At 43.8% G+C, this 17,141-nt stretch overlaps 1 protein-coding gene and 1 long non-coding RNA gene across 4 annotated transcripts in view; one reads left to right on the top strand and one right to left on the bottom strand.

Annotated features, from left to right (window-relative positions):
* Positions 1 to 17,141, top strand: part of LOC109494597 — a 47,759-nt gene that overhangs the window by 13,154 nt on the left and 17,464 nt on the right. The gene's annotated exons all lie outside the window — the stretch shown is intronic.
* On the bottom strand, positions 9,011 to 16,729 carry LOC101091916 (N-formyl peptide receptor 2). The gene is made up of 2 exons (XM_019818608.3): positions 16,466 to 16,729; positions 9,011 to 10,594 (listed from the first exon to the last, which is right to left on the bottom strand). The coding sequence occupies exon 2, from the start codon at positions 10,581 to 10,583 to the stop codon at positions 9,528 to 9,530; it is 1,056 nt and encodes a 351-aa protein (XP_019674167.1). The 5' UTR covers positions 10,584 to 10,594; positions 16,466 to 16,729; the 3' UTR covers positions 9,011 to 9,527.

A 17,141-nucleotide genomic window follows, 5' to 3' on the forward strand; every position in this document is an offset into this window, starting at 1 on the left:
AGCTGTCAGCACAGAGCCTGACACAGGGCTCGAACTGTCTCTTGAACCAAGAGATCATGACCTGAGCCACCCAGGCACCCCTATACTTTCAAGTTGGGAGGGGGTTCGAGACAGCACAGGTATTTTGGAAAGGTATTTTCGAAAAAAGGTTTCTAGGACCTTGAAGGAGCGAACTATTGTTACAAAAGGTCGTTTATTACTGTCTAATAAAACTTTAGTCATGAGACCCTTCTGATGTATATCAGTGGGCCATATGCTTGGAGGATGATTGCTAATATATATTTTGGGTATAGAGACAAAGGAAGTTTCCAGAGGAATTTGTGTATGTTAAAGTAGACTTACGGCGGGGGGGTTGGGGGGGTGGGGGGGGGGGAGAGGATGGGGGGCAGGTGGGCTAAGATTGCCTTTTGCCCTGAGTAGTATGTCATCATCCAGGCAGCTAAGCTCCTAGAGGAAGGTCACTCTGCCTGTTTCAAGGACTTGCCAATGGGCTGTAGGTAGTGATGAAATTTAATTTTTCATTTGCCTTTGTTTCCCACATCAATACCTACTTGACAAAAAGGGTCTAACCCAAGTACTTGTGATCAGTACTTAACTATATTTGAACAGTAAGATTTCACAGTGTCTTTCCATTTTTATCATCATAGGAATTTCATGAAGTACCTGACGAATGTCACAACACCCTTATTATACTAGTCACATACTTAAGAGAATTTGGGACATTTTGGAGCAGTAAAAAATAATTTGGCTTCGTTTTTGTTTCACTGCAAATTTCCACAAGACAAAGTCATTGGAAACCAAGCGTTTTATTGTTTTAAAGCAATAAGGGGGTGCCTGTCTGGCTCAGTCGGTAGAGCATGCGACTCTTGATCGCAGGGTTGTGAGTTCAAGCCCCACAATGGGGGTAGAGATTACTTAAAAAAAAAGAGAAAGGACATTGCAGAAAACATAAATGAATATACCACAGTTTATCCACACACCTATGAATACACTCCTGGGTTGTTTCCAGTTGGGGGCTATTATAAATAAAGCTAATATGGGGGTGCCTGGGTGGCTCAGTTGGTTGGCCTGACTTCAGCTCGGTCATGATCTTATGGCTGGTGACTTTGAGTCCCATATTGGGCTCTGTCCTTACAGCACAGAGCCCACTTCGGATCATCTGTCTCCCTCTCTCTCTGCCCCTCCCCAGCTTCTGTTCTCTCTCTCTCAAAAATAAATATTAAAAAAAAAAAAATAAAGCTACTGTGAACCTTCTTATAGTCTTTTTGTTGAAATATGTTTTGGGTTTCTTTGGGTAAATATCTGGTATCTGAGGAGCTGTTGAAAATATGTAGTTGTAGGGGCGCGTGAGTGGCTCAGTTGGAAGCATCAGACTTCGGCTCAGGTCATGATCTTACCGTTTGTGAGTTCGAGCCCCACATCGGGCTCTGTGCTGACAGCTCAGAGCCTGGAGCCTGCTTCAGATTCTATGTCTCACTCTCTCTGCCCCTCCCCTGCTCATGCCCAGTCTGTCTCTCTGTCTCTCTCTCCCTGTCTCTCTCAAAAATAAATAAACATTAAAAAAAAATTGGGGGCACCTGGGTGGTTCCGTTGGTTAAGCATTCGACTTTGGCTCAGGGCATGATCTCTCAGTCTGTGGGTTTGAGCCCCATGTGGGGCTCTGTGCTGACAGCTCAGAGCCTGGAGCCTGCTTCGGATTCTGTGTCTCCCTCTCTCTCTCTGACCCTCCACTGCTTGCTCTCTCTCTCTCTCTCTCTCTCAAATATAAACATTAAACAATTTTTTTTAAATATGTAGTTTTAGGGGCACCTGGGTGGCTCAGTCATTTGAGTGTCTAACTTCAGCTCAGATCATGATTTCACAGTTCCTGAGTTCAAGCCCCCTGTGGGGCTCTGTGCTGACAGGGCAGAGCCTACTTTGGATTCTGTTTCCCCCTCTCTCTCCCCTTCCCCCACATGCGTTTGTTTTGTATCTCAAAAATAAGCATTCAAAAACATTTTTAATAAATAAAGTAAAGTAAAACATGCAGTTTTGTTGGGATCTAATTGACATGAAACACCGTTAAGTTTATGGTGTATCACACAGTAGTTTGGCTTACCTATATTGTGGAATGATCACCACAGTAAATTGCCTTGTCCATCATCTATCATCTCTTAGATGCAATAAAGAGAAAGCAAAAAGAGAAAAAAAATTTGTTTTTCCTTGTAATGAGAGCTCTTAGGATTTACCCTCTTAACAACTTTCAAGTACCCTGTATGGTCGTGTTCCCCATCATCATCATAGTGTCCATTCTGTCCCCAGTACTTCTTCATCTGGTAACTGGAAGTTTGTACCTTTGACCACCTGCCTCTGATTCCCCTGCCCCTGTTCCCACTGTTGGTCACCAACAATCACTGTTGGTTGATCTCTTTCTCTAGGAGTTTGATGTGGTTTTTTTTGTGTTGTTTTGTTTTTAGATTCCACACTTAAGTGAGATCATACAGTACTTGTCTTCCTCAGATTTGTTTCACTTAGCATAGTGCCTTTAAGGTCCGTCCTTGTTGTTGCAAATAAATGTTGTGGACATTATGGAAAGTCCACTGTGGACTTATGGAAAAATTGCCACAGGTGATATTTGGGGAAGATATTTGGGGGAGGGTGGGGGAAGCTGGGAATTCAGGGGCGAACAGTATACAGCAGTTATAACCTATTTTCTTCAGCCTAGTAACAGTGAGGGGTGAGGGGAGGGCCAGTCTCTTGAATACACATTTGGATGGATGAGGATATCCTGGATTTCTTGGAAGGTTGTTTGTTTGGGGGCCCCAGAAAACTCAATCTGGAGAAGCTGACAGAGAGGTAGGCGAGTTAGGAGTCTCTCCCAATGGGGGTGAAGAAATGAGATTCTGCCAAACTTCCTCTTCCTTAATTGTGCCAGAGCTCCAAGTAACCACTGGGTGGGGTTTGTGTTTTTTTTTTTTCTTTTTTCTTTTTTCTTTTTTTTAAATTTTTATTTATTTCTGACAGAGCATGGTGGTGGCGGAGAGAGAGGGAGAGGGAGAGGGAGAGAGAATCCCAAGCAGGCTCTGCACTGTCAGGACTCTAGTGAGGCTCGAACTCATAAACTATGAGATCATGACCTGGGCCAAAGTCAGATGCTTAACCAACTGAGCCACCCAGGCGCCCCCATTGGGGTTATGTTCTAACTCAAGTTTTCATTAGCTCTTGAACAAATAAAATAGGAGTGGCATCAATCTCAGGTCAGGCCCAAGTTGTTTTGCTTGCTGTCTCTTTGATCTCCCAGATTTCTCTCTTCTAATAAGCCCAATTTTAGATAACATAGCTCTGATATGAATAGGATGCCCTACTTCAGACTGCCTGGATCCCAGAAGCCAAGAGGCTTCTTTAGTGTAAAGGGAAAGGAATGAATTCATTTTTTTAATGCCCCCCCCCCTTAAAAAAAGTTTATTGGGGCGCCTGGGTGGCTTGGTTGGTTAAGTGTCTGACTTCGGCTCAGGTCATGATCTCACGGTCCGTGAGTTCGAGCCCCGCGTTGGGCTCTGTGCTGACAGCTCAGAGCCTGGAGCCTATTTCAGATTCTGTGTCTCTTTCTCTCTCTGCCCCTCCCCCGTTCATGCTCTGTCTCTCTCTGTCTCAAAAATAAATAAACGTTAAAAAAAAAAAAGTTTATTTATTTTTTGAGAGAGAAAGAGAGACAGAGCACAAGCAGGGAAGGGGCAGAGGGAGAGGGAAACACAGAATCCGAAGCAGGCTCCAGCCTCTGAGCTGTCAGCACAGACCCCAAAGCGGGGCTTGAACTCACGAGCCACAAGATCATGACCTGAGCTGAAGTTGGACACTTCACCAACTGAGTCATCCAGGTGCCCCTACCGTTACATTGAGTTCATTGCTTTTGTATTTTCCAAGGCATGTTTGTATCCCCATTACTGAAGGTTTTGCTATTAAATACATAGTTTAAAAATCTAAAAAGAAGGGGCGCCTGGGTGGCGCAGTCGGTTAAGCGTCCGACTTCAGCTAGGTCACAATCTCGCGGTCCGGGAGTTCGAGCCCTGCGTCAGGCTCTGGGCTGATGGCTCGGAGCCTGGAGCCTGTTTCCGATTCTGTGTCTCCCTCTCTCTCTGCCCCTCCCCCGTTCATGCTCTGTCTCTCTCTGTCCCAAAAATAAATAAACGTTGAAAAAAAAATAAAAAAAAAAATCTAAAAAGAAAATAAAATAAACTTAATTATGTGTACCTAAGTAGTAGAGTTTAATTTTGCCTTTTGGAAAACTGCACGTAAAAAAGAATATAACAGATCTATTCTGATATCTGTGGCTTTTTCATTTAGCATGATGATCTTAAGATTGATCCATGTTGTGCAGACTACTTCAGTTATCTTATTGTATAGTAATTCATTTTAGGAATATACTGCAATTTTTTTAATGTTTACTTATTTATTTTTGAGAGAGAGAGAGACATTCAGAGTGCAAGCAGGGGACGGGCAGAGAGAAAGGGAGATACAGAATCTGAAGCAGGCTCCAGGCTCTGAGCTGCCAGCACAGAGCCCAATGCAGGGCTTGAGCCCACAAACTGTGAGATCGTCACCTGAGCCGAAGTCAGACGCTTAACCAACAGAGCCACCCAGGCACTCCTGCAATTGTTTATCCTACTGTTGATGGACATTAGATTTGTTTACAGTTTGGTGCTATTATGAAATATGTATGTATTTTATAATCTTGGACACACACTTGTTCAGCTGTGTTTTTCCCTTACCTACGATGTATGTGCCCTAGTGTTCATAGGCGCACATTTGTTAGTAGGGGATTTATGCATTTATCTAGGAGTGGATTTGTTGGGTCATAGAGTGACTTTTAAAAGACTTTGAAGTGGAAAATGGAAACATATACAAGAGTAGTAAGCTTCAAAAGTTGAAAACATTCTGCTGATCTCTCACTGGTTGCCTTTTTTTCTTCTGGGGATTATCTCTAATCAGATATCATGTGTCATGCCATTTTCCCTGTAAATACTTTAGTATGTATCTGTAACAGATAAGGGTTTAAAAAGACTATAGCCACCATTACACCCAACAATTAACAAGAATTTTTAAAAATATATTAGGGTTCTCCAAAGAAACAGAACCAATAGGTTGCATGGGTGTGGGTGTGTGATTTATTGTGAGGTATCCACTCGCATGATTATGGAGGCTGAGAATTTGGAGTTGGAAAGGGTGAGGAAGATGTCTTCCTGATTAGTAACTTGTTAGCTGATCCTGAGAACCTCTCCTTTTAGAATAGAATTACCTCACCCCCATCTGCCATTTCAAGACCAAAACAGCTCCAGAGGATCTCAAACAAGATACTGTACAGCAACCTTTCTGTTAAGATTTATTTTGCTGGGGTGCCTGAGTGGCTCAGTCGGTTGGGTGACCGACTTTGGCTCAGGTCATGATCTCATGGTTCGTGAGTTCAAGCCCTGCATCAGGCTCTGGGCTGAGAGCACAGAGCCTGCTTGGGATTCTCTCTCTCCCCCTCTCTCTGCCCCTCCCCTGCTCATGTGTTCTCTCGCTTGTGTGCTCTCTCTCTCTCTCAAAAGTAAATAAACATTAATTTTTTTTTTATTTTGCTAACTTAACTGCCCACATTGCCCTCCTAAGAGCTGCCTCACCACCCCATAAGAAGACCATTTGTTCTTGGGTGTGGACTTTAAAGATATATCTGTGTCTCCAAGATCTGATACTGGTTCTTAGTTGGCTCTCTTGTAAAGAGAACACTTATTCAACTGCTAATCAGCACAGGAATCTGATTGTGCAAATAGCTACCAGGGAGCTTTGTGAATGAATACAGATTCCTGCATTCTGTATCAGACTCTGTCGATCAGATGGCTTGGTGCTGCAGTGACCTAACCCATATTTAAAAACATACCTCCCCAGGTGATTCTGATGGAACAGCATCAGTTGTAGATCCTTATTTGGGAAACAGTTACCTAGATGGTATTTGGAGCTGGGAGAGCCAGGAGATGGAAACACAAGGAAAAAACACAGTTGCTCAATCTTCAGTGTTCCAAGATTATGAGACATTCACACAAAGTCCCTTTTTATCTAGTAGCGAGTTTATCTAGTATCTTAGGGTGGGATGACATACAGGAGACATGCCCACTCTCCTATCTCTGGAATGAACATTCTGGAATGAATGAGGGGGACTTCCTGGATTACAAAACAGATTTCCTTGTTCAGATGCACTTGGAAATTCACTTTGGGGGAACTCACCTGGAAGAGAATCTGGTTCTTCAGAGGATCTCTCCCAGTGAGGTTAGGTTGTAGAGCTGAGGCGGCGGCCAGACGCCTGTTTGCTTGCTTAGTTTCCTGGAAGCCACAAGGTGGAGCTCTATTTCTAAGTCTGTTTTCTTTAGTGCTTAAAGGACACCAAAGCTGGGATTGTTCACTGCTGCTTGCTTCCCTTTGACCCCTCAGCTATCCCTGTCCTAATAAATCCAAACTTAGAGAACTGCAGTGTCTGTATGAATGGGTTGCCCTACTTGAATCAGCCTAAATCCAGAAGCTATGAAGTTTTCCTGGTATGAAGGAAAAGGGATCTGAATTTCCCTGAACTGTTAAAAAAAAAAACAAGGGGCGCCTGGGTGGCGCAGTCGGTTAAGCGTCCGACTTAAGCCAGGTCACGATCTCGCGGTCCGTGAGTTCGAGCCCCGCGTCGGGCTCTGGGCTGATGGCTCGGAGCCTGGAGCCTGTTTCCGATTCTGTGTCTCCCTCTCTCTCTGCCCCTCCCCCGTTCATGCTCTGTCTGTCTCTGTCCCAAAAATAAAAAAATAAAAAAACATTGAAAAAAAAATAAAAACAAAAAACAAAAAAACAAGGAATATAACAAACCTAAGGGCAAAAACAGATAGAAGATAAACATGGAGATTAACATATTTGCATAAAGGAAATCCCCATGTACCACCAGCAGTAGAGATCACAGCATTCCAGAAGCCATCAGCTGCAACATACATTTTCCTGATCAGTTTCTCTCCTTTCTTCCAATTATATAACCACTATCTTGATTATGGCAATCAATTCATCACTTTCCTTCATAATTTTACTGCATAGGTCTGTATCTCTAAACTGTATAGTTTAGGGGCATCTGAGTGGCTCAGTCATTTAAGTGTCTGACTCTTGATTTGGGCTCAGGTCATGAGCTCATGGTTTGTGGATTTGAGCTCCGTGTCCAGCTCTGCACTGATGGTACAGAGTCTGCTTGGGATTCTCTCTCTCCCTCTCTCTGCCCCTCCTCCACTTGTGCTCGCCCCGTCTCTCTCAAAATAAATAAATAAATAAAAATACAGTTCAACTTTATTAACTAAAAATTTTGAAAACATAAATGGAATGCTGTACATACTGTTGTCTTTTTATTTTGTCTATGTGATAGATTCATGTTGTAGTTTTTAAATATTTTATTGCTGAAGAGTAATTTACTATTACTACACTTTATTCTGTTAATGAACTTTTGGGTTGTTTATAGTTTGGGGCTGTTGTAAACAATTCTACAGTGACCATTTGTGAAAACATGTGCTGTTGACATGAATATATAAAATTGAGGGTATGTGGGATTGCTGGGTATAGGAATCTTTTTTTTTTAAGATTTTTTATTTATTTTTATTTTTTTTCATGTTTATTTATTTTTGACAGAGAGAGAGACAGAGCATGAGCAGGGGAGGGGCAGAGAGAGAGGGAGACACAGAATCCGAAGCAGGCTTCAGGCTCTGAGCTGTCAGCACAGAGCCCGATGTGGGACTTGAACCCACAAACCGTGAGATCATGACCTGAACCGAAGTTGGACGCTTAACTGACTGAGCCACCCAGGAGCCCCTGGGTGAAGGACTTTTGATAACAAGACTACCTAATATTTATTTTGAGTTCTTTCTTTTGCCAATGCATCAGGAAAGTATGTTACACAGTAACGGATTATTTGCAAGTGATTATTTGCAGAAAGCCAAAAAAAAAAAAAAAAAAAAAAAAGCCGAGTATTATTGTAGACTGATTTATGTCAAAACAGAAGCACCAAGCAACAGTCAGAGTGCTTTACTTGAAGTAGAAATTCAAAACCAGATTCATAAAAATGTAAGCCACATGGGAATTTGTAAATCTTGTAAACTGCAATGATATGAGGGTCAGAGATCATTTTAGCTAGCTTTAAAGGTTCTCACTTGGGGCGCCTGGGTGGCTCAGTCGGTTAAGCGTCCAACTTCAGCTCAGGTCATGATCTCATGGTTCACAAGTTCAAGCTCCATGCTGGGCTCTGTGCTGACAGCTCAGAGCCTGGAGCCTGCTTCAGATTCTGTGTCTCCCTCTCTCTGCTCCTCCCCTAATCATGCTCTCTCTCTCTCTCTTTCTCTCTCTCTCTCTCAAAAATAAATAAAACATTAAAAAATGTTTTAATAAAATAAAGGCTCTCACTTGATATCTGGATGATACCATTGTTTATTTATTCATCAATTCAATATTTATTGAGTGTCTGTCTATCACATGTTAGGCACTATTTTACACATATGGTATGGGGATCCATTGGTGAACAATACGGACCAAAATCCCTGCCTTCAGATAGCTTACATTCTCATTATGTAAAGGAAAGCATACCAAGTACTACACACAGTTATTATACCATTTCATGCCAATAGATTTGACAGTTTGGATGAAATGGCTAAATTCATTAAAAGTCACAGTTTGTCAAAATTGACGGAAGAGGAAATAGAAAATCTGAATAGTCCCATAACTATGAAAGAAATTGAACTCGTTACTAAAAGCCTTCCCAGAAAGAAAACCCAGGGCCAACTGTCTTCGCTGGTGAATTTCTGAACATTTATGAAAGAATATAATCAGAGAAATCACTTCCCAAGTCTGTGTAGGAGGCCATTAGAAGTTTGGTGCAAAAGCTGACGAGGATATTAGTGGAAAGGAAAATAACAGACCCATCTTTACATAAACATAAATGCATAAGTTATAAACAAATCTAGTGACGTAAATTATAATTAGACAAAATACATCATGACCAATCCTGGTTTATTCTAGGAACGCAAGGGTAGTTTCACATGCAAAAATCAATCAAGGTAATGTATGGTGGCGTAAATAAAAGGATAAAAATAATATCTTCATATATGCATAAAATTCATTTGATACAGTTGTATAGCCATTCATGATTTTTAAAGGAAGAAAACAGTGAACTATTAATACAAAGAAATTCCTGTAATCTTATTAAAAATAGCTTAAAATAAAACCTACAGCAAACATCTTAATGGTAAAATAACTAAAGTTTTCCCCTTACCATACCCTCTTATCTAAGCGTTACCAGTTCCCCATCACTTTCTCTTCTCCTCCCTTGTACCCCTTTACAGTCTCCACTTATCCCAGGGGAAGAAGCTGAGGCCCAAAATCCAAAAATGACATCTTATGTTACTTTTTCCTTTCACGATGCGTGTCTCAGTATGACCCAAGGTAAGATGGAGCTGGAAATGGGAGAAGGGTAGGAGCATACAGAGCTCAAAAATGTCCCCCAGCTGCCCTCACATTGCCTGTAACTCTGCTTCTTCATGAGGTAAAGTGGATTTGTTTGTTGTGTCACTGGTCTGGGATAAGTCCTCAGTAAGGGCCCTCTCCAGACTGGCAGGCAGGGAGTGGATCAGTCTCTCTCGGAAGTCTTGGCCCATGAAGACGTAAAGGATTGGATTGAGGCAGCTGTTGAAGAAGGCCAGGGAGCTTGTTGGATTAGTCAGGACATCAAGGATTTTGTACTTGCCCTCAAACAGCATCTGTTTGAGCCAGACTGTGCTTAAAAGGGCAACCATTTGAAAGGGGAACCAACAGAGAAAGAAGGAAGCCACAACAGCAGTAAGGACCCTTAAGGGACGGCTGGATTTAATCATGCCTTTTTTACGTATCTTGGCAGCAATGAGCCCATAGCAGATAGCAACAATGGACATGGGCATACTGAAGCCAATGATAAACCGGATGATCCCTCTGATTGTCAACATGGTGATAGCCACCTTCAACCTCTGTTCAATACTGTTGCCCCAGTGTGCAAAGTTGAAAGTACAGTATATATTCCCTGTTCCATCATTTACTGTAGTCAAGAAGATGAAAACTGGCAAGGTAAGGACTAGGGCAAAAATCCAGGGTCCAATGATGAGTTTTGTAGCCAGACTTACAGTGCGGTGGTTCTGGGCCCAGACTGGATGCAAGACACAAATACAGCGGTCCAGGGCAATGAAAGCAATGAGGAAGACACTTCCAAACAGGTTGATGTCCACCACAATGTGAATTACCTTACACAGGAACCAGCCAAAAGGCCACCGTTCTTTCATGGCCATTGAGACAATGAGAAATGGCAGAGTGGCAGTGAAAGAGAAGTCGGCCAAGGCCAAGTTCAGGTAACAGATGGTGGTGACACTGCGTGCCATCCGGAAGCCAGCCACCCAGATCACAAGCCCATTGCCCAGGATGCCAAGGACAAAGGTGATCCCAAGCACCACCAGTGATAGGATCCACAGAACAGTGTAGCCAGCAGACTCGTGGAGTATCTCTTCATATTCATTCGGAGCGATGGAGAGGTTGGTTTCCATCTTGCACACGCCTGAAACATTTCAACAATGGCCATTTCCAATCCATGAACCATCTTACAGCCTCCCTATTCATGGACAACATCAACTACCACTCCAACTAGGACTCCCACTCTACTGAAACTTGGCCGGTTATACTATAAAATTGACACTCTTTTGGCTATTACTTTGGGAAAGGATAGTTCTCCATATTCCCATAATAATTCATATGCATTCCACCTATCAGGCTGATTGCTTAGCCAAGAGGATTACGAGGCTCCTGTTTACTAGCAGAAAACTACACCGAGGGTGAATAGATAAGAGAAATTGATTAGGAGCCAGTTACAGCTTAGTGAGGGAAGCGCTAGACTCAGAGTCAGCAGAGGAGGCACATTGCTTAATGTCATGCAGAGTTTCTCAGCCTTGGCACCATTGAACATTTGGAACTGGATAATGCTTAGCTATGGAAGACTTTCCTGTACATTGTACAATGTTTTAGCAACATCCCTGGCCCCCCTCTAGCAGCCCCACCCCCAGTTGTGACATGCAAAAGTATCTACAGATGTTATCAAATGTCCCCTGGGTGGGGGGGTGGGGGGGGTGGGGAGAATCACTCCCAGTTGAGAGCCACTGTTAACAGTATGAAGAGTGTTGGGCTCTGGGGGGAGGTCAGTCTGTATTCTCATCTGACACCTGCCCAGTGGGTTCTTGGTGACAACTCTTTGAGCTTTAGTTTGCTCCTCCACAGAAGAGAGGCCATTTTATGGAGGAGACTGATTTTCAGGTGAGGGTTAGTTGAGAGCGGACATGGAAATCTTTCAGGCAGGACCAAGTGAGTCTAACAGATGGGAACTTTCAGTTTTCCCCAGGCTCTATGCTGTGCCCTGGGGCTTAGTCCTGGGCCATCCACGCATCATGGAATCTCAAGTCCAGGTCAAGTACAGTGCTCACAACAGTAGCAGCTAGGACTTACGAGCATTTTCCATATGCCAAGAGTTCCTGTAGCCCTCACCACAACCCTTGTGTATGGCGTTTGAGGATTGACATGTGCCAGAATGTGAGCTCAACCAGACAGATTCCACCAGAATTGTCCTCTCAACCTTCTTCCACCTGCTATACTTCCATAACAGAGTCAAGTTCTCTCTGCCCACTCACTAAGCACCCTACAAGGCACTCAGAAGGGATGATGTTGCTGCAACAGGGAAGGCCAATTGTGCAATGACAGGAGAGGAAAGGCCAGTGAGACAAAGTTGTAAAATTAGGGCCGCACCCTGGTTGCAGTGTGGTACACAGAACCTGCAAACCACAGACGATACCCCAGTGGATTATGATGACTACTATTTGGTAAGCCCCTCAAATGTGCCAGTCACTGTACCTTTTATGATCTCCAATTACAACAGTCTTGCTTTTGGATAAGTATGATTACCACATCATTGGGGCGCCTGGGTGGCTCAGTCAATTAAGCGTCCCACGCTTGACTTCTGCTCAGGTCATGATCTCGCTGTTTGTGAGCTCGAGCCCAACATCGGGCTCTGTGATCGCGGAGCCCGCTTGGGACTCGCTCTCTCTCCCTGTCTCTCTGCCCCTACCTTGCTCTCTCTCAAAATAAATAAATAAACTTAAAAAAAAAATAAAAAACTGAAGTATCATTACCACATAACGTAAAAGGAAGCCATGACTCTGGCAGGGGAAGTGACTTGTCCAGTGTCACAATTACTAAGGAGCACAGTTGGATTTCTGACCGAATTTCATATGGCAGCTCAGCATTTGTGTGTCTGCTGACTCTACTTCTCCAGCACATTTGCATTTCCAAGTTTTGAAATAACTGTTGTAGTTCCACTTCCTCCCGTCTGCTTTTCCCTGGCCTCTCCCCTCCTCATCTGTGCGCTCATCTGGTGCCTTTGCCTCATATTTTAACGGGAAAATGGTAACCATTGGAACTTTTTAGCCTTCCCTGCCCCAAACCTTCCAATCTGCCTGCACTGCTACAGTCAGTGTAGAGTTCTCGTTCATCCCAGTGGCTACCTTCCCATGTTTGCTCTGGATCCCTCTCTACCTCACCTTCCCAAGAACTTTCCTCCTGCATTATCCCTTTTCTTTTTTACCAAGAACAAAAACCCAAGATTTTCTTAAAATTAGATTATGTTAGGGACGCCTGGGTGGCGCAGTCGGTTAAGCGTCCGACTTCAGCCAGGTCACGATCTCGCGGTCCGTGAGTTCGAGCCCCGCGTCAGGCTCTGGGCTGATGGCTCAGAGCCTGGAGCCTGTTTCCCATTCTGTGTCTCCCTCTCTCTCTGCCCCTCCCCCGTTCATGCTCTGTCTCTCTCTCTGTCCCAAAAATAAATAAACGTTGAAAAAAAAATTAAAAAAAAATTAGATTATGTTATCTTATCTCTTCTCCTTACAAAGAAACCATCCCAGGGGCTCCTGGGTGGCTGAGTCAGTTAAGCAACAGACTTGATCTGGGCTCAGGTCATGGATTCATGGTCGTGAATTCAAGCCCCGCATCAGGCTCTGTGCTGACAGTGCAAAGCGTGCTTGGGATTCTCTCTCCCCTCTCTCTCTGCCCCTACCCAGCTCTCACTCTCTCTCTCTCTCAAAATAAATAAACTTCAAAAAAAAAATTTTTTTTTTTAAATAAAAAGAAACCATCCTGGGGACCCAAGGGTCCCAGTTGGTCAAACATCTGACTCTTGATCTCAGCTCAGGTTTTGAGCTCAGGTCTTGATCTCAGGGTCGTGAGTTCAAGCCCCACGTTGGGCTCCACGCTGGGTGTGAAGCTTACTTTAAAAAATAAGTGGGGTACCTGGGTGGCTCAATGGGTTAAGCATCCAACTTCAGCTCATGATCTCACAGTTTGTGGATTCAAGCCCTGAGTTGGGGTCTCTGCTGTCAGCACAGAGCCTACTTTAGATCCTCTGTCCCCCTCTCCTTTTGCTCATCCCCCACACTGTCTCTCAAAAATAAACCTAATAAGTAAATAAACAAATAAATGAATATTTAAAAATAAAAAGAAACCATCCTGTTCTGTTTGTTAAAGATTTCATTTTTAAGAAATCTCTATACCCAACATGGGGTTTAAAGTCACAGCCCTGAGATCAAGAGTCACACACTCCACTGACTGAGCCAGCCAAGAGCCCCCTCTAAACTTCACTTTCAATGTTAGGGCAGCCCAGGGTTTGTACCTGCTCCCCTCCATCCTCTCTATGTAGTCTTTCCATAGGTCGTATCATCTGGTCTCATGGCTTATAATACTACACTGATAACTTCCTTTTTAGGTTTTTTTTATTTAAGTCATCTCCACACCCAACAACCCCGAGGTCAAGAGTCCCACACTCCACCAGCTGAGCCAACCCAGGGCACCTATACTGAAAACTTCTCATCTAAGGCATCAGCCTTGGCTTCTCCTTAGAGCTCTAGCCTGATATAACCACCTGACTTCCTGACACCTCCCTGCGCGAATGCCATAGGCACTCCAAACCTGACATTACCCAAACCAAACTCAACTATTCCATCCTCCCAAATCTGCCTCTCTCACAGTATCCTGTATCTATCTGGAATGTAAACACCCAGCTGTTAAAGCTCCAAATCTAAATCGTATCCTTGCTGTCTTTGCCTTATCACCCAAAGCAGTCCAAGTTTATAGATTCTGTCTGCAAAGCAACTGAATCCACACCCAGAATCACTTCCATCTCCACTGCCCTTGCCCATGCCCCCTCTTCTGGTCTGCATGTTTCCACTGACCTTGAAAATAGCTTGTTCCTGTTCCGAATGCCTCCCCCCACTCACCCCAAAACATCCATTCTCCAGACAGTGGCCATATGACCTTTTAAAAACACAGATCATGACATTATTCTGTTCAACACCCTCCAGTGGTTTCCAAACTCCTAACTCAAGCTTACCAAGCACTGTTGGATCTGCCCTGTCTATCCTTCTTTTGTGACCCAATTTCCAAAGTGTGAGGGAGTCCCCACACCAACAAACAATTTCCAAGAATTCAGCTCAGTTCTGACACCGTCAGATCACACCGGTTAAAGGTTCAGTCCTAAAAGATGCCCTTCCTGCCCCTGGGCCAAATCAGACACCAGCTGCAAGCCCAGGGTACCTGTGCGACTGACTGACTGGCTGTAAATCAGAGGTTCCCATAACCTCTTCCTCACAAAACTTAATGATTGCCAGAACCCAGAGAAATATTTTACGTACTAGATCACCAGTTGATTAGAAAAGGTTGTAACTTAGGAACAGCCAGTTGGAAGAGATGCATAGGGCCAGGTATGAGGCAAAGGCGCAAGGCTTCTATGGGCCCTCCAGGTGTGCCGCTCTCCAGGCATCTCCATATGTTTTCACCAACCCGGAAGCTCTCTGAACCCTGCGTCCTTTTGGGGTTTTGTGGAGTGTTCATTACATAGGCATGACTGATTAACTCATTGGGGTTAATGAGGATTGGGGATTGAACTGGGGATTGAACTCGGTTTCTACCACTTCTTCTCTCCCTGGAGGTCAGGGGGCTGAACCTGAAAGTTCTGGCAACCAGCCCCCAGCCTTAGGTGCCTCCCTCAAATCACTCATTAACATAACAAAAGACACCTCTATTGCTCTCATCACTTAGGAAATTCCCAGGGTTTTAGGAGCTTGGTGCCAGAAACAGGATGAAGACCCGACATATATTTCTTATTATGTATCACCACATCACACTGGATCGTCCTTCACACATTCACTGTGATCTTACATAATGGGCTCCATCCAAATTGAATTCCTTCAATTCCTCCAACATGCTGAGCTCACTGCCATCTCAGGGCTTCTGGATCCTCTGTTCCTTCTGCCTACGATGCTCTTTCAGGCTTCCCACATTTGGCTCTTACTGAATATTCAGTCCAAGCTTAGATACTAACATGTTCAGAGGCCCCACCTGGCCCATAATGCAGAGCAGCTATCCCAGATATTTTTCCTGTGTATCCATTTGTTTATTTTCTACTCTAAATATCCTCCACGTTAGCATATATGCTAGAAGACTACCAAATTCTTTCAATGTTATACTTCTAGAGTAACGCTCTCCAATGGAAACATAAATGTAAGCCATAAATATGAGCCATATATGAGGGTTACCATTCTCTTTACAAAGTAAAATAAATTGATTATAATAACATATTAACTTTGATAATATATTCTATGTAAGCCAACATATCAAAAGAATATTATTTGGGGGCGCCTGGGTGGCGCAGTCGGTTAAGCGTCCGACTTCAACCAGGTCACGATCTCGCGGTCCGTGAGTTCGAGCCCCGCGTCGGGCTCTGGGCTGATGGCTCGGAGCCTGGAGCCTGTTTCTGATTCTGTGTCTCCCTCTCTCTCTGCCCCTCCCCCGTTCATGCTCTGTCTCTCTCTGTCCCAAAAAATAAATAAACGTTGAAAAAAAAAATTTAAAAAAAATAAAAATAAAAAAAAAATAAAAAAATTAAAAAAAATAAAGAATATTATTTGAAAATGTAACCAATATAAGAGTCATGAGTCAGGGGGCTCCTGGGTGGCTCAGTTGGTTGAGCGTCATAATCTCACAGTGAGTGGGTTCGAGCCCCACTATGCTGTCAGCACAGAGCCCGCTTTGGATCCTCTGTCCCAGTCTCTCCTTGCCCCTCCTCTGCCTGTGCTTTCTCTCTCTCAAAAATAAATATTAAAAAAAAAAAAGTTACCAATCAGACATTTTACATTCTTTTTTCATGCTAAGTCTTTGAATATAACATTGGTTTCACACTTCCCAGCACATCGCGGTTTGGCCTAGCAAGAGCTCAACAACCATATGTGGCAAGTGGATTCTGTATTGGACAGCCCGGCCTAAGGGCTTAGGAGGTATCTGCCACACGGTAGAGGTTCAAATAATAAGTTTTGAAATTGTCAAGCCCCCAACTTACCACCAGCTGAGATCCTTTTTCTGTCTCTAGTTCCTGGCTTCCTGCAGAGTGACTCAACTCGGGCAGATGCTTTATTGGACAAGGGGGAGGGACAGTGGAGCTGGGACCAATCAGGTGACAGAAACCCAGGCTTCTTGCAGTTTCCAGAAAGCAGCCTGGATGTGTTGTCAGCATCCCCTTCTTAGAAGTCTGAATATTCCCCTCACCTCCAACCTTCTGTGGGAGACGGGAATTCAGCCCTCTAAATGTCAAGAATCAAGGAATCTGGATGTCCAGGCCCTCCCTTTCTCCTTCAGGGATTCAAGAAAATGAAAGAAACAATTAGTGAGATGAGAGGAACTCAAGGCAAGCAATAAAAAGCATAGAAGATAGTCAAAATCTTGTTTCTCTACTCACACAACAGTTTTTTTTTGTTTGTTTGTTTTTAGTTTATTTTTTTTTCTTTATTTTTTTTTTCAACGTTTATTTATTTTTGGGACAGAGACAGAGCATGAACGGGGGAGGGGCAGAGAGAGAGGGAGACACAGAATCAGAAACAGGCTCCAGGCTCTGAGCCATCATCAGCCCAGAGCCTGACGCGGGGCTCGAACTCACGGACCGCGAGATCGTGACCTGGCTGAAGTCGGACGCTTAACCGACTGCGCCACCCAGGCGCCCCTAGTTTATTTTTTAAGTA

The sequence above is a fragment of the Felis catus genome, chromosome E2 (assembly GCF_018350175.1).
Source record: "Felis catus isolate Fca126 chromosome E2, F.catus_Fca126_mat1.0, whole genome shotgun sequence".
NCBI lineage: Eukaryota > Metazoa > Chordata > Mammalia > Carnivora > Felidae > Felis > Felis catus.